Source organism: Eurypyga helias, unplaced genomic scaffold, assembly GCF_000690775.1.
Source record: "Eurypyga helias isolate BGI_N326 unplaced genomic scaffold, ASM69077v1 scaffold41802, whole genome shotgun sequence".
Taxonomy (NCBI): Eukaryota; Metazoa; Chordata; class Aves; order Eurypygiformes; family Eurypygidae; genus Eurypyga; species Eurypyga helias.
The window spans coordinates 21,016-44,324 of NW_010234815.1; the positions used below are offsets into that span (position 1 = coordinate 21,016).

Sequence of the window (23,309 nt, forward strand, 5' to 3'; positions counted from 1 at the left end):
CGGCGCGTAAATTATTGTTCAAGTAGGGTCCCTGCCCCGCACAGCTTAAAGGCTAAAGGGTCAAGTCAAACAGAGGGTGGGAAAGGGAAGAGAGGCCCAAGGAGGCAGGGTGGTGGCACAGCCACACTGCAGGACTCGGGTCCCCCAGCCCACTCCCCTCCTTGTACCAGAGCAAAGCTTCAGGCTCCAGATTGAGCTGAGCAGCAGTTACGCTTTCAAGAGAAGTACAACTCAGCATTTCTGAAGGTGGACAGGTCCTCCTGGCTCCAAATCTCTCTGCAGAGCCTCAAACCAGCAAGGATTTTAGAGCAGAGTCATAAACCGTTACCAACAAGGTTCTTCTATAACAGGAGTAATTTATCGGTGACCCCGTACAACACTGAACACGCTGTTTTCCCTTCAAACCATCGTGACAAACACTTGCAGCACAGAGATTTAAAGCTAACAACTTGCACTGTTTATCTCCTCAGTTTATCACCATTCAAAACGTAATTTCACCCTGTCAGTGCCACACAGAGCGACATTACTCACAACCGAGGGCTGCCAGACCCTGGCCTGAATTTATCTTCTTCGACACAAGTGTTTTTTCACTGACAAGAAGTCGTCTAGGCCAGACACCATCCCTCCACCAAAGGAAGCCAAACGTCCCGGGTACCTCAGGCTCTCCGAGAGAGAGCAGTGGCTCCAGAGGCACGGCACACACTGCCGGGTCAGTAGATGTGGTCGACACCCACACAGACGGATCTAACGTGAGAAGGCGCAGAAAAGCAAGATGGAAAAAACCAAGTCAGTCTTCTAAGTAACAGCTACCAAATTGTGTCCGTTTGCAAGGGTTTCTTTATGAGACTGGAATGGAGTTCATGCTGTCCTGCTGTCCTACCAGACCACAGCCGAGTGTCAGCACCGGCAGGCAGGCCCCACGCACGGACACATCTGAGCGAGGGTGGCTGCAGCACCAGGATGGGTGGGAGATAACCTCCTCCTTGAATGGACGGACCTGTGAGAGCAGCCAACTCTTAACCCCCCCATAAAACGACGAGAGTCAGATGTTCATATCCATGACTGTAGCCATCCAGTAGGTCACCTTTTTGTTTTCTTCCTTTCTTAAAAACAAGTTCTGTGTTAGAACTTGCTCCAGGTTGTCAGGAGCAGAGGGTCACTCAGCTTCCAACTCAAGCCAGTTTGGTAGCTGACCCTAAGGATGCTCACAAAGATCTTCCTGACTAGTGTAAGGGACCCTGTGCTGAATTCAGCACGTAAGAGCACCCTCCAGCATGCATTTCAATCTCCTCTTTCTGAAGGAGCTACTTTCAGATATCTGAAACGAAGACAAAGCTGCATACATGATATTCAAATGTGTGCAGAGGTGCCAGACACCTGCATTTCAAATAGAGGGAATGGGGTTATTTCAAATATGTTAAGGCTATGAAACATAGGACTTCTCAGGTTTTTTACATGTCACCAAAAAACAGAATTAATTTTATTTTCACTCAGGCCCCCTCAAATGTTCCTCACCGAAGGCAACACCAGGCCTGGCTAAAGCTATTGTGCACAGACGGCTTCTCTGCGACCATCACAGAGTCCTTGAGATGCAGCACGTCAGGGACACGTGCGATGAGAAGATGACACGCGGGAGGCCACCGCTGACGCAGCCAGCAGCAGTCTCCATTTCTGCAGCCTTTAACCAGAGCAACTGAGAGCAGAAATGCTGAGAAGCCCGTGGGTGACATTCTCCATGCACTTGCTGCTCTAAGTCAGACAGAGGTAACCAGTATTTGCCATTGTTTTCACAGAAAAAGGCAGTATTTTGGCAGGGTTACAAAGCAAGCCCATTCTTTATATCTGCAAAGGAGAGACCATCCATCCCTGCTGAGGGAGCTGACAGAGGAAACATATTTTATAGCAATCTTGGGTACAACATTGAATTGGGACCTATTTTTACCATGTGCTCTGCACTACACGCATTAATTGTTACAGCAACAATATTTGCTGACATATTGACTCAAACCATTTGCAGAATAGAAGCCCGAGAGACAAAACAAGCCCTTGCTCCCCGAGACAGAGAGAGTCAAGCAGGATGCCACATTGCTTCCTGTGACACACAGAAAACGCTTATCTACAGCGGATGATCGCAGCTGATAACCCATCCCAGCACGACAGGGCTGTCCTCCGGAGCTGGGCCTGCCATCCAAACACCGGCCGGCCGAGCTCCACCAAGGCGAGGGAGGAGAGCAGCCCAGCTTTCCAGTGAGTAGTACCGGGCCTCCTCCTTCTGCCGAGCACGTCGGCAGCAGCGCTGGTGTGTTTCTGGAGCCCCCAGCGCTCCCCTGCTCCAGACCCAAACCCCGGGTCCCCGTTAGCAATACACACTCCTGCAAGGAGGTGGCGGACCCCAAAGCACTTTGCAAGCCCTGAGGTCTGTAACCCAGTTAAAGACAAGAACAGGCAGCATGGAAGGCACAGCTCAGCAGTTCATCCAAATTAAGCCCAATTAGGTTTGCAGAGAATCAGGATGTTTTAGAAAGAGCTTACAAACGAAGTGTGGAGGTGGCTGCTGGCCAGTGGCCCCAGAGCACCCTCTTAAAAGCAGCAATTTGCCCTTCTTGCGGTGGGCAGTCAGCACCCCGCAGTTACGCAGCGTGATCCTTCCCAACCCACTGCCCCCGCGCTCCCATCGCACGCCGGGCAGGGCTGGGTCTGCCGGACCGCGAGCTTGGTCCTCCTCGACATGTGCGCAGCTTGTACGCTCGGTAGGGAACAGCTGAACAAAATCAGCTCCAAAATGCCAGAGCCTTAAATATAGGTAAATACATGATTCAGAACACGGAGCAGCTTGACAAATAATAGCATCTTCCCGTGCCTAGCAGTGTAAAGCACGCAGCTGTTCTACCACCACAATTTACAGGGAAGGCATTTCTCTTGGAAGTAAGAGAACACTCAGTATATATTCCTAGCCAGATTGATTACCCCTATTTATATCCTAAACTAAGACGGCACGTACTAAAAGGCCGTAGAGTTAAACAGTTCCAGACTCCAGATCATGGGCAAAGGGTCAGTTTTCTATCGCCTGCTGCGCTGTCTTCTGCATTTATTACAGCTACCACAGTCTCTTCTGCAGCATGTTTTTGTGTGTGCTTATTCTTGTGGTATTTAAACAACCATCGGGAAGAACACTGCTATTTTATGGGATGTCAGGGAATCAGAGAATCCACAAGGTTTTTTTGAGGGTTTTTTGTTTAAATAGCAAAGAAGCCAGGGTTCTACTATACAGCAACTGCAATCTGTTCTCGGAACAATAAAACCGCAAGACTAAACGCAGTATCTTGTATCTGAATATACAGATTTATCCTGAAGTAAAATCAACCCATATGATGTTGATCTGATCTGCATGGTGTTACATCATTCTCCTCTCACAGACAACCTGCACAGTTGGACAACTCCCATTTTCTCCATAAGTTACAGATACAGTTCCAACAACCGACAGCAGATATAAGCAGAGTTCTGGAAAATGCTCTCTGGTGAGTCTGCTCAGAAGTCACTGCTATCCCTGCAGCACTTGTGCAGTTCCACCAGGCCAGGAGACCCCGTGAGCTCAACCACAAGGCACTGAGCCAGACTTCACTGAAGTGTTCAGCTGGCTTGTTTATCCCTAAGAGAAAGCTCCTTTTCTAGCCAGATTTGCAATTTCTTCTTTTTCTCTCTTTAAACACTGATAAAATGAGAGATGTTAAAGTTGTAAGTTGGTTTATATTACAGTTTTTGAAGGGATAGGTTTCAGCGTGTTACTATAACAAATATGAGAGTGAAATTGGAAGAGATGGAGACTTGAGCTAACACAGTTAAAACTTCTTCTTAACAACAATCCACAGATATCCAGTGCCAAACACAATCTAGAGTCATCAACTAGCATGGACATGAATTAACCTAATAGCTTCTGGGAAAAAAAAAAAAAACAGTCCTAAAAAAAATCTTGCTATTAAAGTAATTAAGTGTTATCAGAATCACAGAGCCATAATTAAACACGGTTTATAATTAAAACAGCATGTGTCCTAGACAGACAACACAGCAACAAAGAGACTATAACCATGACAGTGAATGGCAAAACACATGCCAAGTCCCAAAAATCAGAAAAAGAGCAGAGTTTCTAGCAAAGCTGCAGATGCAGTGAGTGCCTCCGATCTTCTGACTTAGCCATCAACACTTGTGATGGATGTTAGCACACTCACCGCTCCTCACAGCTTTGCAAGACGTTGCCAAGGTTCAAGCAGAAATCTTGGGAACCAAGTAGAAAGACACTGAGTGCAAGACCCAAAAAGCTGAAGCAGTGCCTGCTGTGCATGGAACAGCAAGCGAGCGTGAACTTTCACTCAAACAAGCCGTGTCCTACCTGGCAGCGGCTGAAGATATCTGCCAGGGATACTTGAACATTGAAGTGCTTCAGAACCTGCAGGGCCTGTTCTTTTGCCTTTTCTGAGCAGTTCACAGAGAAACACCTTCCTTCTGCTACCTGGGACTGCAGCTTCAAAAGACAAGTCATATACCAAAAAGACAATAAATGAGGCACTCCATGCACTGTGATCCATGGGGTTTTTTCCCAATACACTTGTTTTGGTTTTAATTAAAAATAATATTTGGATTTAGTATGTGTACAGTCTAGATTTTCATCCAACAAGCCTAATTGGCAATTTAACACTCAGCCACTGCTGCAACAGCTCTGAGACTACTGAAGCACTGCAGCACTTTGTATATATATAAAGCATGATTGCCTAAGCCCCCTTGAATTTATAATTTGGTGGTGTGGTGCTGACAGGGGTAGCGAGAGGAAACTGAATTTAATCACAGCTTTCCCGTGAAACCTGGCCAGATGACACACAGTATCCCTGAGCACAAAGATGGAGATGATGTCCAATGACAGTTTTACCCCTTCAGCCCTTCTAGTTTATACACCCTTTCACCTGGAGTTCACTGACGGCCAACAAATTTGAAGTGGTTGATGTACAGTCCCTCCACATTTGTTCCACATTGAGCAGAAAAGTTTGTGTCTGGGAACAAGCACTGTGAAGTTCTAGACACATCTTTATGAATACGATGAGTGCTCACAGTGAGGTAGGATCAGCCTAGCAGAGCCATCCCATCCTCATGCCAGGCATACAAAGGCAAAGGAACAAAAGGAACCAGACACTTCCCAGCACAGTATCATACACTGGGAAGAAGTTGTTTTCCTTTTGCAACTCCTGCACAGCTTTTTGAAGTAAAAGCTGTGCCAAATAAGGTTATGATGGGGGCTGCATTACCTATTACATCAACTGTAGGTGCAAGGAACCACAGACTGGATAAGGAACCTGTAGCGTGGCACGGCTGCACTTGTCTCAGAGCGTCTCATCATGGGGGCAGTTTTCTTCACTGCTCAGCTGTTACGTAGGATATTAGCAACCTACATTCTGCAAATGCTCCAAATAGCTACTTGAGTGGCTGGGAGCTTTTATGGTGATAGTTTGTAACGACAAAGTCCTGCACTATGGCTCATGTGTGTAATCCAGAACAGTTTCACTCTTCCAAATGAATTTTGGGCAGTAAGAAAGTGCAAAGGGCTTGCAGCAAGCATCATAACATTGCAACCACTGACTTGACAGCTTCAGTGCATTCCCACAACACTCCGTTTTGAAGTGTGCCTTACCAAGGGCTGTGAACATCTGGTGCTGATGGTAAGGCTGGGTTTTGCTTTCATTTTTTTGTGCATCTATAGGAACACACAACCTCTACAGCTTCCAGCGGGACCCATGCTTGGTGGCTTCTATTCTCTGCCTTCCAAGCCTGAAGAAATGTCTTTAAGTGCTGAAACTATGTCACTGTGGAGCCAGTCAGTAAACAAGAATCTTTGTGATAAAAAGCATGGGAATTGAACTGCCTTTCACCTGCCAGTGAAGCCAAACAGAAACACTTTGTTCCGGATTGCTTGGCTGGATTTCCACCCCCCCTCCCCACTGCAGAGCAATCACTCTCCCCACTGATGCCGTACGGAGTATAAAAAGAATTCACCCTGAGCTCTGGTCATTCTGAACAGCAAACCTCTGAAGACCCTTAATGTAGTTTTTAGTGCAGAAAACATGAAAAAGCCAAGCCAGCTGTTGCATTCACATTCTGACTTTTCCTCTTCTCTACACTTCATATCCCAGACCATACAATGATACAGTGCCAGAAAAATGCCAGAAGCTCTGAACACTTACAGTCTGATACGGGAGTCCAGAGGTTAAAATGACTCTTCCTTCCTGTCGGGCAATCTGGAAAAAACAGTGAAAATCATAATGAACATGAGCCGAAGTTACACTGGCTTCAAGCTTTCCTTTCAGTCAAAGCAGAGAGACCATGCACTGGCGATACCGAGTATGTCTCTCCAGTGAAGACACGCATTAGGCCAAGTGTCTGGGTCTGGTTCAACAGTACGGTCTTGACAGCAACAGCAGCTCCAGGTATCGCTCGCTCCCTACCCGCCTTGCCTCACACGTGCTACAACAAGCTACTCGCGCATCTGCACTGCAGATGGCCCAGGGAACTGCTCCACCCTGAAATAATCCTATCAAAAACCTTTCTATCTTGCTATTTTTTTCCTTAACCCAGACTATTTCTATTTCTCCAGTCTGGTTCACAAAGAAGTAAGCAGTTCTGCTCACACAGCAATGCACAGGGGAGAAAGGAAAAAATAACCTAAGTAGATAATTCCAGATTTAAAAAATGTACCATTAAATGTGTCTGCAAACTTCATGGCCATTAACAGTGATGCTCACTCCACTCCTTAAAGACAAAACGGTGTTACTCTTCCAAGGGCAGGCATACAGAAATTACGCACCCTTCCCAGGCTGCAAAGAACATCTCCTTTAGAGTTTGTCACCTCCTGACTTGCAATCCTGTGCTTCTACCAGAGGTCTTGTCCTCCAAGGGAAAGGTCTGTGCTGAATTATCAGGGGACTCATTACCCACACCTCTGACCTTCGCGTAAGAGACACTTTCAAATGGTTTGGTGCCAAAAGGAGATCCTGAATCTGGAACGGCAGTTCTTCACAAGGATGAAAGTGTGACCGATCTTCGTATGATTGAATGACATCCCTCCCTCCCACCCCTTCACCCCCTCCTGCAGGAGGGAAATACTTTAATGGCCATAGGGATAAAAGGATTCCCATGCGAAGCAGCACTTCAGCTCTGCTAGTGCTGACAAGAGATTGGCACTTCGAGGTAGGCATGAGGTTATTTCTCTCCTCTGGCTCGGATTCTGTTGGAAGCCTTCGTATTTTTCACTGTTACCAGATGTGTGTCTCAGAGGTCTCTCTTCTGGATCAGAGCTGCCGAAGCTTTCTCTGGATCACTCCTTAGCCCTGGCAGGAGGACACATTTGGGATCAGAGTCCTGCTGCACTTCCCAGACAGTCTGACACCATCAAGTACAGCCAGGGAGCACCGAAAAAAATAAACCAAGCTTTTCAAACTCTGCCTTGAATAGCTATTCTCTTAAGATCCACTGGACCTACGGAAACATGAAAGAAGGGGAAGAAGGCTCTGAAGCCACAAACTCCCCGTGCAGTCAACTACGCAACCATTTTTTTCCTATCTTGACCTTTCAGGTAGCCGCTTCCCTCCCTTTTTTGTGAAATCACTCTTTGGCTGCCATTTCTGCACTGAGAAAGTGACTGGCAACAACGTCTAAAGCATCTTCCTGCAGGCAAAATTACCGAATTTCTTTCAAAACCAACCCTCTCATTAAAGGAAAAAAACTCCAAGAACAGGAACCTCGAAGTGACAGCAGAGACAGCCCGTGCTGCATGCAGTCCTACTACGCGCAGTGTGAGCTACTGCACAGCCCTGCCAACAGACCTCCCCTGTTGCACATGAGCAAGAGAAGTCCGGCAGGGCAACAGCAAAAGTTCACCACAGTGGTTTGCTGACAAGGGAAAAGAGATGTGAAATTCCTTCAGACCTAAGTGTGCTTCGGGGTAAGTCTGAGGATTTCACAGCTGGAACACTCCACTCTGACTTCCTGCATCCAGGGTTAATTAGTTCAAGCTTGATAAATCCCCTTATCTAAATGGCTCTGCAGAGACAGGCAAAGAACATCAAATGTAAAGGAGAAAAGCAATAACTCTTCCAGCATGTTTTTCCGCCTCTGGAACAACGACTGGGAGAAGCACGCAGAGCCAGAAAAGCCATGTGATAGCACACATCTAACTGAAACCATGGAGGCTACGTGCTGGAGAAAAGGGCACAATTCCTCCTTTTCCTCTGACAGAAATGAGGTAAGGAAGCGCTGGGACCATCTGGGAGATTCATGCTGGGAGATGCAAATAAAAGGAAAAGAATGACCAGGGTAGTGTGTTGGGGTGGGTATCGGGGATCTGTGCTCCACCCCAAGTGCTGCAGAGAGGGCACTGGCCTCAGCTGCACAATCCATTACAAAGATAATATCAACTTCCTCTGGAAAAGGCCTAGACCTTCTGGATAGAGAGCACTCCCTAATAAATTGGTACTACTATTTAGCCCTTAATGTGCCTGTCTGTTTAGCCAACTTTCATGTCACAGAGATGAATAAACTCAAAAGAATTACTACAAGAGACCTGGAAGGGCAAGGACTGATGAGAGAGAGCAGTGGGAGCCCCTGTGTTTTGAAGCCAGCACCAAGGGCAGACTGCTTCGTGAGAACCTAAAAGATCCTGAATTAGGGACAAAGAAGGTTTCAAGAAACAACAGGACAAGGCTGTAGATTTGTAGTTTAAAACTGAAAAGGCCGTGCGTGACACGTGTTGGGCAATGGCCACACGTCCTTGTAGAGGCACACTGCAGTGCTCCCTTAGCAAGGCAGCAGTCCATGAAAAACCGTGACCCTCTTGCAGCAGCAGAGGCGAAGCAGCGATCCTGAACCTGGGCCAGCAAGGGCCCAGTTCAGACAACAAGGGAGTGGACCGGAAGCATCTTCTGCAGGATGTGTGCTGGAAAAGCACCCAGACAAGGATCTGCTAGAGAAGTGGATCACAAACCTCAGTCCAACCCTGAAGCCAGCTATCTCAGGCTCTTTTTAAATAGGCAGTAAACCAAGAGCTGAACAGGTATGAACACACTCCGTCCAGTCCTGCAGTATACCGCTGGTATTTCAACCCTGCACTTTAGCATTCCTGAAAACCATAAATTGTAGTTATTGCATGATCTTGTAATGTGGCCTTCAGTACCACACCAAAAACACTGACCTAATTTTGTTTCTGAATATAGACCCACTTCTATCAAGGTCTCCAATGAAAGACATTCTCCTCCTGCTGATCAAACATCAAAAGCAAGTCTTGATCTTAAAGGCAGAACAGTTCTTCATCTGTCCTCTGCAAATTTACTCTGCAGACTGGAGGGACGTAAAAGGACTAGGAAACCTGAAGAATGTCATTGACATCAAAAATATACAAAAAGACATTCAAAGCTGAGATGAGACCAGAGATTAGATTCCCCCACTATGTGAAGCTCGGCTCACTGCGATATTAGAAGTACCCTTTGTGTCCCATGACTCCAAACCAGTCCAAAGCAATTTAGATCCAGGAGCACATTGCTCTGACTGGTTCCTGAGACACTCCTCTCCAAATTGCTGCTTCACCTGGAGTTTGGGGGGAGTAGGTGTAACCTTACAAGGGAACCTTCTGCACCATGGGAGCTGCAGCAAGCCAATTCTATCAGCTGTCTGGTTATTAGCACAGTTCAAAGACACCAAGTCTGCCTTAGCATGCAAATTATTCTTAGAGATGAGGATGATTTTGAAGACGAAGTGCACAGTCCATGAAAAAAACCAAACCAGCCCACATATCAACTGACGGGGCTTTGAGATTCCACCAAGTCTCTTCTTAGAAATTAGTGACCTAAGAGACTACCAAAGTTTTCTTATAAGCTTATAGAATCATAGAATCACAGAATGGTTTGGGTTGGAAGGGACCTTAAAGATCATCTAGTTCCAACCCCCCTGCCATGGGCAGGGACACCTTCCACTAGACCAGGTTGCTCCAAGCCTCATCCAGCCTGGCCTTGGACACTTCCAGGGATGGGGCATCCACAGCTTCTCTGGGCAACCTGTTCCAGTGCCTCCCCACCCTCTGCGGGAAGAATTTCTTCCTGGTATCTAATCTAAACCTCCCCACTTTCAGTTTAAACCCGTGAGCTTCTGCTCCACTCCTGAAGCACAACATTGCAAGATCTCCCAGGCTGGTGGGTGATCCTTTAAGGTCAGTATGAGAAGCATCCCGCTGCAATCCATCTGATACTGCAAAATTGCAGAGAAAAGAGGAATCCCACTGAAACTTTCCCACCTCCTTCCAATCATCCATCTAGAAGGTCCAAAAGATAGGTTTAAGATACTCTGCAAAGAGAAGTTTGCAGAAGACAGGCTGGAAGACCTGGCTAGAAACATGACAGGCATAGGATGTGATTTAGGTAGAGAAACATATTCATTGGAAAGAACATGTCGCTCATAGGACTAAGTGTGAATGCAAAGGTGGCTTACTCCAGTAATGGTGCCTGCACACACAGAAGGATGCTGCATCCTTTACCAGGTGGAGCCATTCTTCACCTCGGGATGAAGCCGTGGTGAGGAAGGGTGGGCACATACAGCCCTTCTCAAGTGACACCTCCCTGTTTCACCACACAGCAGGGACCCAGGCTCGGGACAGCGTGGGCCACTACCCAAAGCCCTCCAGAAGGGTGTCCTAGCCAAGGCGCAGGACCGGAGCAGTGCTGCCAAGCAAGGATGTGTTCAAGGAAACCACATGGTGAATCCCACCGGCTCTCAATGCACAGGCTGCTGAAGTCAGGTACAGGAGCTCGTCCAGCACATCTGGTACAAATTTCATCCCCCAGCTGCATACCTGCTTTGCCAAACACTTACGTGCGTTGTGCTACAGTGGCTGGGATAGAAACACAACACGGCAAAAATGTTACTGCCACCCCACCGAATGAAGAGACTTGGAAATGGCACGGCACCTGTACGTGGACACAAAACTGCTCCTCCAGACAGGCTGGTGCTCATGAAGAGAGGCTAAAATGTTGTTGTAGGGATGGACTGTAAGATCTTTGCCTTCATCATTACGACAGGTTTAACCAGAGAAGCTTTTCGGCATGAATTTCCACTATCTTTACATTTCTAAAGATTTTCTGTGTTCAGTAACTTTCAATCAGGCGCTTCTCCAATAAAGTCCTAATTACACAGCACCATTAAATACACAGAACACAAACTGGTGTCATCTCAGTGCAGCTAAATATGGACAAATGAGGGGATACCCTGGCTTGTTGTGTCTGAGGTCCTGCTCTCACGGGCCTGCCAATCTGAGATTGCAGATCTGGCACAATAAACTTGCCATGACAACAGCCATCCACGATAAAACATTGAGCCAATAATAGCAGCACAACACAAAGCAGTACACAGGACAGACTTCATGTTAGCCTGGGAAGTCTGATTCCAAATAACAGGGGGTAAAGGACAAGACCCATCCGCCTACCAACACTTGAAGTCACTTTAAGAAGCAGCGGGAATGAGAACAGTAAGGAGCAAATGCCAGGCGATTCAGGAGTGCTTGGCACAAGGGGATGTGCAGTATGACTGAAAAATCATTTTACTGAAGTGACTTCAATGAAGAACCAACACTGACTGTACACACTTACGTGATCCTCAGGACACTGCTTTTGAGACTGCTGGGACAACGCCCAAACTCTCTCTCTTATATTAGGTGACGAGGATCCAAACCTTTGCAATAACATTTACAGGGTTTTGGGAGTAGGGTGGTCAACATTCAACTTCTATTAAATCAGGACTAGCCAGATATAAAGCAGGGTGGGAGGAGTCTATTTTTATCTTTGATTATCCAAGCACAGATCAAAGGCTCCGCAACACAGTAACACTCCAAGGGCTTTTGATAGTGAAAGGATGTTTGTCTGGTCACCATAGAGAAAGCAATGTAAAACATCCTGTCCATAGCACGATAAGGTATCAGGATGAGAAGCAGAGACAGGGCTTTGGGGGGAGGCAGTGAGAACTAGTTGGTTTAAATGACTTGTGCAAGTTTGGCAGAGACGAGATATTAATTATTTCTGCAGAAGTCAGAGCTGCCCAGGATTCAGGCCAAGCAGATATCTGAAGAGGAAACATCCTGTACACCAGGCCGGGTGATCAGTGCACAGTTGATCGCAACACACTGTGTGGGCTGGATATCTCCATTTCTGGCATGGTAGAAATATGTCTGAAATGAAGAAGCATGTGTCTCTCCTCTGAGAGGCGGAGGGTCAAAATTGCCATGGGAGTCCAGATCAATGGTCATTGTCCCCATGTATGTTAGAGACTCTTCCTTTCCCAAATAATTCACTGCAAGTTGTGGCTGATCACCTTTGAGTCATCTCCCAAGGTGGCAGCCAGCTAAAATGTTATATATGGCAATTTACCATGGAGATTTTTCCTTTCCTGTTGAACAGCCATCTTCTGATACGGTTCCGCTCAACTGACACAGCCACAAGGCAGGCAAATACCTTCCCTGCAAACCCAAACTGGAGTCCATTAGAAACCTAAGTGAATTTTGGGCTTCTTTCTCTGATCACCTCCCTATCAAAGACAGTTGAGACTGCAGTTCACATCTTTACTCTCTGCTTGTGTTCTTCCAACGACCTGAAACATGCCAGCTGTCAGTGACACAAACATACAGACACAAGTAAGGTTTGAGAGCGCAGCACTCTGCGCACCTCCTCTCTCCTGGAAATGGAGAACCAAGCCCACATGCTGCTCTAGGGACTGGCTATAGCAGGTGAGGGCTTCCCGGACTGAACCAGAGACCTGGGTTTCAACATGGGCCCAGGAGGAAGCATGTGCCAGGCAGCTCCCGCACGCACGCGGCCTGTTGAGGGCAGCTCCTGTACACCTGTGGCCTGTTCACTGTGAGGGACTGACCAGCGCAGAGTTATAGGAACCAGCAGGCCTTCCCCGAGGAGCGCAGAGAGGAGCTGTAAACATACACACACGCATTACTAACCTCAGCAGCTTTCCTATGGTCATCCTCATTCTCCAGCATCCGGACGTCTACACCAAGGCAGCGAAGATAGCGCCCGAGGCCTTGCAGCATGTTATCGCAGACCACGCTGAACTCCTTTGGGGAGACGGGAGGAGGGGGACATGATGTCTCCTCCTTGCGTCCTTTGCATTGCTATGGAAAGGCAAGAGATCCATAAAGAGCACAACAGAAGGCTGATTTCCAGTACATTTGTGGTTTGCCACCCTGCATTGACCCACCATGGCAAACCCAACTGTCCCCTACCTGTATTACAAATATCCCCATGCTCTGCAACACCTCTACTTCCTCCTTCATGTCTTTTCTACATCAGGAGGCAGCACGTGATGGGGCTAGTTGTGAATTAGCCACTCACTCACTGGCCAGCTGGCCACCCAAACCAAGGATCTGCAGCCTTTCCCTGGAGAGACACCAACCCGGCCTTCCGTGCTCCACACAACACTCACTGTCATGAAGTCAGAAGCAGATCTTCAAGACTGCTACTCCCCTATCAAATCAGAGTGCACATAATACACGCGTGCCAAAGTTACGATTTGGGAAGGGGGCGGGACAGAGGGAGAAACAGGCAGACAAAGCAACCACGTCAGCTTTGTGGTCTTTGGAAGTTCAAAAATAGGCAGTGCCTGAATTCTGCTTCTTTTATTTCAAATGTCTGCTGCTGGGGCAATTGCTGCAGTTGGGGACTTTGTCACTGGGAGGCTCCCCCAAGTACAATTCATGGAGAAGGGATTGTTCAGCTTGGTGCCACACCTCAAATCAGCTGGGATGGCTGAAGGACACAGCCGCCACCTCTGTAGGGCTGCCCTGTCTGGAAGCAGGGTTCCTGCAGCGCTGCAGATGAGCTCTGCAGCTGTTGACCAGGCCTGGACACGCTGTGACACACCACACAGATAGACGTCAACCTGTGTGGTGCTGCACCTCCTGGGAGCCACTACATGCAGGCAAAGCTCTGCAGCACTGGGTAGGCCGGATGGCCACTGGCTCCTGCAAGGACCTTGGTGGATGCAGCTGCGGCCTGGGACATCAGCGTGCTGCGCTAACGGATCATGCGGACCCTTTGACGCTGAGGCAGTTGGAAGACACTAACTCCATGCTGCTCCTTCTGTTCAAACAGTGGTAAAGAAGCAGCAGCTGGCTCTTAGCTAGTGTTTACTCAATGGCCAGCAGTGTCATACGTAGGTTTTTTTCCCTCACGTTTCTTGCCAGCAGAGAGCAAAAAGCTTAAAAAGGAGAATAGTGTCATTAGCTCCACTTCAGATAATAGACCAGGAAATACTGGGAAAGAGAGCTTGGAGTCATGCAGGATGCAGTCAGGAGAAGTCTGTTTTTTGAGTCCCAGTCCAGGTTTTACCAACTACCTCTCGGTTAATGAATCTGACTGCGCAGAACACAAAGATGACCCCTGAGTTCACAAGGTAATTCAAGCCTGAAGTACTTATTTTCCCATCTCTGCAGCAGCCAGTCAGATCTGTTGTAACATACAGTATGTCCATGAACACAGAATCCTTAGGAAACTACTGAGCAGCTCTCTGTTTTACTGCCAGAGTAAGACTAATGGGAGCCTGTACATTGACAGACACCTGCTAAGGCGCATCCTGAAAAGGTGGCAATAACCAACAGCACCTCAGTCTGACCATGGAAGGTAGTATTGACTTCAGGAGCTAAATACACATTTGGGGCTGCTCAGAAGGAAACACAGCCATAATGAGGCTTCTTGGTTAGTATACAAAATTGGTTTTCTGCTAATACTTTCATAGATGCATAAACAACCTGATGTTTGTATTTTAAAAGTAAAACTTTACTACCAGTCAAAACTTCAGACCAGTCACGTTCCAAGATATTTAAGCAGAGTCACTGCCTGTTATGGGCAGTGGCGTTGTAGGCTCTGCCACAACGTATGCTGCAGAGGGAGGCCAGTCATGGAGTATGTGGTAGTGGGCAGGAAGACAGGGACAAGCCATCAGCAGAAAGACCTTTTTGATGGATTGGTTTTTAATTTTGCAGACTTCTACTCCAGACACAATGAAGAAGGCATTCCCAACGTGAAACCAAAGTGTAGAAGCTTGGTTAAAAGCCAAAGTAAGGAAGTCAGAGTTTTTAAACCTCATTCATGCAACATCTAGGCCCCAGAATTCAAACCCACGACCCCTAAGGAACTGTGGAAGGAGCATTTCTACCAGCAAGATTACCTGGATTCTGCCACATAGACCTGCACTAACATTTTGCAAAGACAAATGAACCTAAAATTGCAGGGAAAGCTGAACCAAGGCAGGCAAAGGAGAAAGCACATCTTACAAGTACAGGGGAGGAGCGAGGAAGATGTTTGCTGCAATAGTCTTGAGAACAGACTACGAGCAGGCATGCCATGCATAGCTAATACTGTGACTGAGAGACAAGGCAACATATGATTTGCAGGGGTCTTGAGCAACATGCAGCTCTTTGAAGATGTTTACAAACCTGTCCAGAAGGTGACGGTACTTCTTGTTTATTCAGCTGCTTCTTTGCCTTGGGTTTTATGGTTGGTTTTCCCACCAGACTCTCGGTCAGGTCTGAACTCAGACCAAAGCTCGCTGAATCCTTACAGAGCTTCTCATAGATCTCCAGTAAACAGTACGCATCTGAAGCTGAAAATAAGGGAATATCAGCCTCAGCTGGTTTCATTCAAAAGTAAAACAGAGGCTCTGCTGGTTCGAGGAAGAGCCCTCACCTTTACAAGTGTCACCGAACACAAACAACTTGTGAAGCTCCAACTAACGCCATACCCTGCACTCTCTTACCGATTCAGTAAGCATCATAACCTAACAGATGATCCCAAAGCGCCAAGGCAGAGGAGCTGGAAACTCAACAGGGCCTCTGCTGTCCCTGACTCTAACGTAATGCAAATTGTAGTGCGCCTCTTCAAACCACCACGTAACATACCTTCAGCCGACCCATTCTACTCTCCATTGTTACTGACCAGTGGCTGGCCCACGGTTTATTACCGCATCTCAGCTCTGGGATGGCAACTTCCTCATTAGATGCGGCATCTTAAAAACTAATAACCTAGTTGTTTGCAATCACCTGCCCACACGCACTGCCATGCGGCTTCTGTTGGTTGCAACGGGAACTGTCTAAGCCTCCAAGCCAGTTTTACAAGTCCTAGTGATTAACTTTTGTGGGAACTGTGTCAGCTTCAAGGATAGTTGAATTTAACAAAGGGTGGTTCGCTTCAGTAGACTGTCCTTTGATGACCCAGGAAAAGATTTAGACCCAGACTTCTGACTCTGGGGTAATCAGCAATAAACTCCACTGGTCCCTCCACAGTACCAGTTCTGTGCTGCAGTTACTGACACCTTGTCTACCCATTGTTAACCCTGCTCTAACAAGCACTTCACTATGACAAATGAACACAGCACTTGTTTTCCAGAAAGGCTGTTAAATGAGGCAGAAGGAAGTAGACTTTCTTCCTTTCAGTTACTGAGAGGAGGTTCCAGTGAGGTGGTGTTTCATCAGACAAAATCTGCAAAGCACAGGAATTCTTTCATAAGGGAAATAATGAATCACTGGACAGTTTAAACTTCAACCATTAAAGCCATGTCTGCAGAAGGACAAACATAACATGTGCTGGCTTCTCTGAACAGGAACTATTCTGCAAAGCCATTTTCTTAGTTTTCTACTTAACCATTTTTCGTGTGACAGAGAACTGACAAACACAGCCTTTAACTGACAATCTGTAGCACCTTGCCGCAGTCAGTGACCAGACCTGCATAGAGGATCTGTTCTTCCCGGAGAGGCCGTTTCTCCCAGTTAGACAGTTGCTCTGTTTTATCCAGAGGTTTCCCCAGAACATGTTGCACCAAGAGGCTGAGTCCTTTCTCCGTCTGCCTGAACCCTCTTTCCTCGTAGCTCTGCTCTGGGGACAGTACATCAACCTTCTGGCCCACCTTCTTCCAGTCACTAAAGCCCTTCTGCAGCTGACAGAAAGAAAAAGACATAAAGCACATGGTTATAAAACAACTTCTACACCACCTCCTATTCCAGTGGGTGGGGCCTTGCAGCCACCCTTTCATTTTTATCTCTTGCCTGTCATATGGAATTCCGTTGTCTCAGACAAGGGCTGGGATGGCATTAGATATATACGGCGTCTGCTTATTTGTTTAACAAACACACTTGTTGGAAAGAAACAGGATTCATAGCCAGGGAAGGGAAAAAAAGCATTGTTGTACAGCCTTGCATCACAGCAGCAGGGCTGTGACTGTGACTTCTCAGAGGTTTGCGGGGTGCTCAGCCTTGCTGGAGAATGTTGAGCACCAACTCAATAAAAGAATAGCAGCCCTAGTTCAGCACCTTTCTCCTCCTGGTTGCAGTGAGGAAAGGTATTCCTGTAACACAGAGGGCAACGGCCTTTCTGCAATTGCCATTTCTCAGATTAGAGGCAATAGCGTTTGGCAGGTACTTCAGACCCTGCAGCAATTCCCAGGTTAAGTTATCAGTCCCAAAGATCTGGGTTCACATCAGCCCACAGCCTTAAGCACACACTGTAAATTTTACCCTTTAAAATTATTGTCCTTAACATTCCTGCAGACTGCTAAAGACCGCAGTGTGCAAACCCAGAGACAGCTGCACTTCCGCTGAACAGAAACTCCTGTGCTGAATCTACCAGCAGCCCTCCTATGAACATTACGAGTTCTCTACAAGTCATGGACTCCATAATATCTGCCTCAATACTGCATGATATTGGAACATCAGAATTCCTACAAGAATCTACTTTGACCGAGTTCAAGTACGACTTGTGCTCAGAAACTCTGTCCTAGCTGAATGGAGCTATGTCTCCATTCCAGTTCCTTTTGCGCAGCTTTTATAAAGGTTATGAAAAAAAGGGATTAGTAAATCAAGCTCGAACTTTTTTTTTTTCTTGATGAAAATTGAATGGTTCTGTCCTTCTTTACGGAACAACATTACCCTTGAAACCACAAGCGGAAAAGGACTATTTACTCATGTAGCCATCTCCCTGCCAATACAGGATACAGAAAGACAATGCTGTGAATTCATGACAGTTATCTACGAGCACATGCAGGAGACACCATTTTCCATATCTTCATGTGTTCATCTTCACCTGTTTGTCTACTCTGAGTAGGTCTACCACACCTTGCGCTTGCTTATCCATGTCTTTCAAAGCAGACCATGTGGCTGCAAGGCTGCTAAGGTCTCCAGACATCCCATAACCTGGAGAAAAAACAAGCCCAAATCACACAGGTCAGAAAACTCTGATCATGGTTAATGCAGCTTTTTCCAGTTCAGAGTCAAAATAGTGACAATGGATGTATAAACATTGGTGGAAATACTGTTCAGACAGGGAAGAAGGCAGACTCCCATCTCTCCTGTCCCTAAGAGACACTCTTGTGGGTCAAGACTACAGGTGGATGAAAAACGCCCAGTTTCAGATCAACTTACTTAGAATCTGCTAGGTCAGTGAAAGACAATTAGGAATTTGCCCTTGAGCTCTAGGTTTAACAACTCCTGCCAAAGGCCTCCCAACAGAGTATAAAACCAAGCACGGGAAGTTGGAGAGCTCTGGTGTCCAGCACAGCAGCTTTGGGACAGGGCCAGCAAATCCAGAAAGCTCTGGATGGCAGACTTCCCTAGGCCGCTGAAGGTTGGGTGCAAGTTGGGGTTTAGTACAGATCTAAGACAATCCCGAGTCTGAGGGGGGAGGCTAAGTCAGAAATCTTGGGTCTGACCTGAAGTGGGGAGACATGTCTATCATTGGCAGTTACACTGGTCATCTCGGCACGGCAGTGTTTGAATACCCAGGGCTACAAAAGCTGGTTCCGTGGTAAGTGGATTTAGAGAATGACAACCCCAAGAGGACTTGGAATTACACAAAATAAGCTGTGTAAAAACCCAAGGCGGGGAGAAGTGATGCATGTTACCTAGTTTGGTGATGGCTGCATCTGAGTAGAGCATCTGGATGAAATGGGGAAGCTTCTCCTTCTCACTCTCCGTCTCAGCTTTCTCGAGGAGCCGTGGCAAGTCAAGCAGGAACACCTCATCCTTCAGAGCAATTTGAAGGAGGGAGACACGGGGCTTCCCAACCATGCCGAACGAAGGCCTCCACTCCATGTCAATGCCAACAACCTGCCCAGGCTGCAACACAGACAAAAGCCTTCTTCACTTGGAGACTGTCTATGCTGGAAAGCAGCCTGGACAGCCCCTGTCTGGAATAGAACACTTCCTTCCCAACAATTGCATCTATTGGCTAATGTGCAAGCTGCCACAGAGACAAGAACTTCCACAGCCCACCTGTGTTATGCTTGTGGGGACCCTTCCTGGCACAGCAATTCCCAACACTTTCCCCAAATCAGAGAAGCCTAAAGGAAGTAGCTGTTCTTGACTCGGGAAGGGAGACGTTTGATGGCCCACATACAACCCTGCGTACCTGCCTGCTAGGGAGCTTCTGCTCCTTGACCCTGCACAGTAATACCAGTAACACTCACCCACAGCACCTTTTCCCAGCACTGCTGTGCCTCTTCCCATGTCTGCAGGAAGTGAATATTTGCCCGTGGAATAGGAAGCTGGTAATAGTCCTTCTTCTTAGTCTCTTCATAATTATCTGGTTTTGCAGCCTCTTCTACCCTGCACAGAATCAGATACAACAGCTTTAAGCCATGCAAAGAGAGGAAATCCTGGGTTGGAGAAACATCAAGAACTCTTAAGTCCCTTATTTCACCCTGTCTCCCTACCTCCCCATGACACTCAACTCTCTCTCACTGTCTCTTTCCTCACTTTCCCTCTGATCTCAGTCTTGACTCATGCTCTCGTTTTATTCCTGTGACAGAAATGGCACTGCACTTGAGACCTCACCACACACATGCACTGTACCCACTGCCGAAAACACCCCCACCAAAACACTTGCTGGAGTCAGTCCCAAGCCTTCTCCTCAGTGCTCAGCTCTTTCCCAGAACCAGTGCAACTCAGATGACAAGGCTGGGCAGCTGTTTCCACATTCAGAGATAGCACATTTTAGATTTACTGCTTTTTGTCCTCAAGGTTCACATGGAAGTCTGCTAGCTCCCACGGTGTAATACTTAACAGAGAAGTCAGCTTTGACCAGCACTGTGTCCAAACAGGAGCTTCACACTTCCCCACGGCATAAACTGGCTCAGAAAGAGACTCTCCGACTGCTCCACATCAAGATCACTACCAGCTGGGAATGGGTGACTCTGCCTCATCATTTTACAGTGCAATGGCTTGGGAAGGCTTCATGGACATCCCTGATGCTGCCCAGCTTCTTCTCCATCCCTGTGAAATGGCCACAGAGGTTGCACAAGAACATGTGTCCGTGATGCACAAGGGTGAAATGAGTTAAAGTCTCAAAACCATCTATATTTAGGGGAAGACAGCCAGTTGAGCCCACAGACCGAGCGCCTTGCTTGTGCTGCTCCCTCCATTTGGGTTTCAGATGGCACCGCACTGAGAGATGAAGCACGTGTGCGTTAACACCCTGGAAACGTTGGAAGGTACCTGCAGAAATGAGCGAGCCGATTGCCTACAACAGGATCTTACGCAGCACGTTTTCTTTTCAAAATGCAGCAGAGCCCTTTGAAATGGCTTTGTAAGTGGAAGGTCAGCATACTGCTGTGGTGTTTCAGCCAGATGATGCAATCAGAGGGAAGAAACTAATAAAAAATATCCAGCTATTTTGGACATCTCACAAATTTCTGGATAGTCTCTTTCCCATAGAGACTTGAAATGGTTTATTATTTGAGAAACGATCCACTAACCTTATGTTTAGGAGACTGTGTGACTAATTTCACAGCACAGCAGCTTCCACTGTACAAACACTCTTTTCCATGGGTTTGTGTGCACGGGGAAGTCAATATTTGTGTAAAATATTTAATGAAGGTGTGCAGTCTTAGGTCTCCAGGCATATTCTCACCTGCAGAGTTCAGGAGCCACGTGTGGCGTGACCAGTGGCAGAGATGATGTCATTTGTATGCTGGTACCACCTTGTTCTCTACCATGTGCACTCTCTCTGGGAACCTGCTGCTGTGTTAGCTCAATAAATAAGGCAGACAGTTTCATTAGGTTCTATGGCTCCGCTGATTTTACAGCAGCTACTGAAGCAGGTATCGTGACTGGATGAGTCAACTGGGGCACAAAGGGTTTTACATGTCAGAATTCCTCATGAATGGCAGAGCCCATCCTAATTGGCATGCCTACACTCCACCCCTACCTGAGACAGGATTCCCAGAGCAGAGAGATGTGGGGGTTTTCAGTGATGTTCTTTGTCTTTCTAGATGCACAGAGACTGTGGCGAAGTCACAGTCCTGTTAAGTGCCCCTTTGTGTTTTGAGGGATTATACATCATGCAAAAGCCTTCTGGCTCCCAGCTGGTGGCTGGTGCAGCTTCAGAAGGGAGGAGGAGGGCAGCTCCAGCAATTCAGAGGAGCTAAGCAAAAGCATGTCCTAGACAGACAAGAGTTTCCTGTGCTCCAAGAAAGCCATGTACTGTCTGGAGAAGTGGGCCTTTGCAGACAGTGTTTCAAGGGTGATTACATCTGTGTCGTATTTCCTGAGGTTATGGGGCTTGAACATGAATCAGTGCAGATCTGCCCTAGGAGAAAGATCAGATCCATGAAGCTCAGCACATGAACTGTCCAAGGCCATCTGTTAGACATAGCGTACAGTTTAGTCCAACCTGTGATAACCCATGTTTACAACAGTGCAGGGGGTAATGGGTTTAAATTGAAAGTGGGGAGGTTTAGATTAGATATCAGGAAGAAATTCTTCCCGCAGAGGGGGGGGAGGCACTGGGACAAGTTGCCCAGAGAAGCTGTGGATGCCCCATCCCTGGAAGTGTCCAAGGCCAGGCTGGATGAGGCTTGGAGCAACCTGGTCTAGAGGAAGGTGTCCCTGCCCATGGCAGGGGGGTTGGAACTGGATGGTCTTTAAGGTCCCTTCCAGCCCAAACCATTCTGTGATTCTATGATCTTTAGCTATGAAAGCTGCAGTTTTTGCATCAACACCTTTCCAGGAGATGGAAATTCACTGTAATGTTGAAGACATGAAACCTGATGATAAACCTGTTAAAGCAGATAACCTCTCTCAATCTCAGGCTTGGTCTTCTTAAAATGGTCTCCTTATCCCAGTGAGGTGTTGGCATTAACCAGGCAGCCAGTGACAGATGCTGTCTGTTAGACAGAGTTCGTAATTCTGGCATGACACCAGCAGAAAGTCCTGCACTAAGAACATTAGGTAGGAAGCACCCAAACCAGCTGCATACAACTGCACATGCTGCAGTAACAGAAAGGCCCAGACAACACAAGGGAACTGATGAGCGTGGGTGTGCAGAGGCATGCAACAGCCATGCTAAAAAAACCCTAACACATTTCACCAGTGAAGGTAAAAGAAAGACGTCAGGCAAGTGGTGCCAAGTCCAGTCCAGCACAGCACCCTGCTGCATTACAGTGACCGATGTGTTCAACAATGGAAGAGTCCTAAGGAACCCCAAAATCATCACTGCTTCCTTTCTTCTGTTTTTGACAAAAGCCTTGACTCTTCCTGGAAACATGCGATCGCTCGCGAAGGCAGCAAGGCGTTGAGCTACGCTGCACTCCAAACGCACAGCCCAGGGCTCTCCTGCATTTGCATTGAGCAGTCAGGGGCAAGTCCTCTTCTGTGCACAGAATCCAATTAGATGAATTCCTGCACACGAATGAGTGGAGAGAATGCTGCTTGATGGTAGCAGGCCAGCAAGGTGACTGCATAATTACTCTGAACCCAAGGCCTGCGGTAGCCTGCAGCCTTGCAGGAGTTCGGGTCACGAACACACGTGGGCACAGAGGCTACGGGGCTGAGTATTGATGGGCTACCAGCCAGACTTCCTCCAGCCCGAGGTTCCAGAGCTCCTGTGCAGTCGCGGGCAAGATCCTAACAGGATCCTCAAGCAGTATCACCTGCAGGCTCTGCAGTTCCTCAAGGCTTGCAGTAGCCTGCACACGTGCAGGCCTTTCTGCATGAAGGAAAAAACAGGTTTAAAAAAGGGTGCCAAACACAGCTCTCTCTGAACAACTTTCTCAAACATCTGGTGGACAATCGCTGAAGCATGGCAGACACACCAGCACTCTCCGAGTACAGAAGTGAATTACTGGGGTCAGCAAATCATCTGCATTGGGTCATTTTTTCAAATGCATCCCTTCCTCCTACCTACAGCAAAGCTGGGCAACTGCCTGGGACACTGGTGCATGAAGAGGATCATCCTGGG

The 23,309-nt window shown here is 47.4% G+C and overlaps 1 protein-coding gene across 1 annotated transcript in view; it reads right to left on the reverse strand.

The window, feature by feature from the left end:
• Positions 1–4,387: 4,387 nt before the first annotated feature.
• The window catches only part of LOC104505843 (exonuclease mut-7 homolog), a gene marked incomplete at both ends in the record, with an annotated part of 40,765 nt that continues 21,843 nt past the window's right edge, over positions 4,388–23,309 (reverse strand). The window contains 8 exons of the mRNA XM_010146571.1: positions 4,388–4,519; positions 6,228–6,281; positions 13,028–13,198; positions 15,521–15,687; positions 16,806–17,016; positions 18,159–18,268; positions 18,976–19,189; positions 19,540–19,678. Coding sequence (XP_010144873.1) covers positions 4,388–4,519; positions 6,228–6,281; positions 13,028–13,198; positions 15,521–15,687; positions 16,806–17,016; positions 18,159–18,268; positions 18,976–19,189; positions 19,540–19,678 — 1,198 coding nt within the window. The remainder of the gene's footprint in view (positions 4,520–6,227; positions 6,282–13,027; positions 13,199–15,520; positions 15,688–16,805; positions 17,017–18,158; positions 18,269–18,975; positions 19,190–19,539; positions 19,679–23,309) is intronic.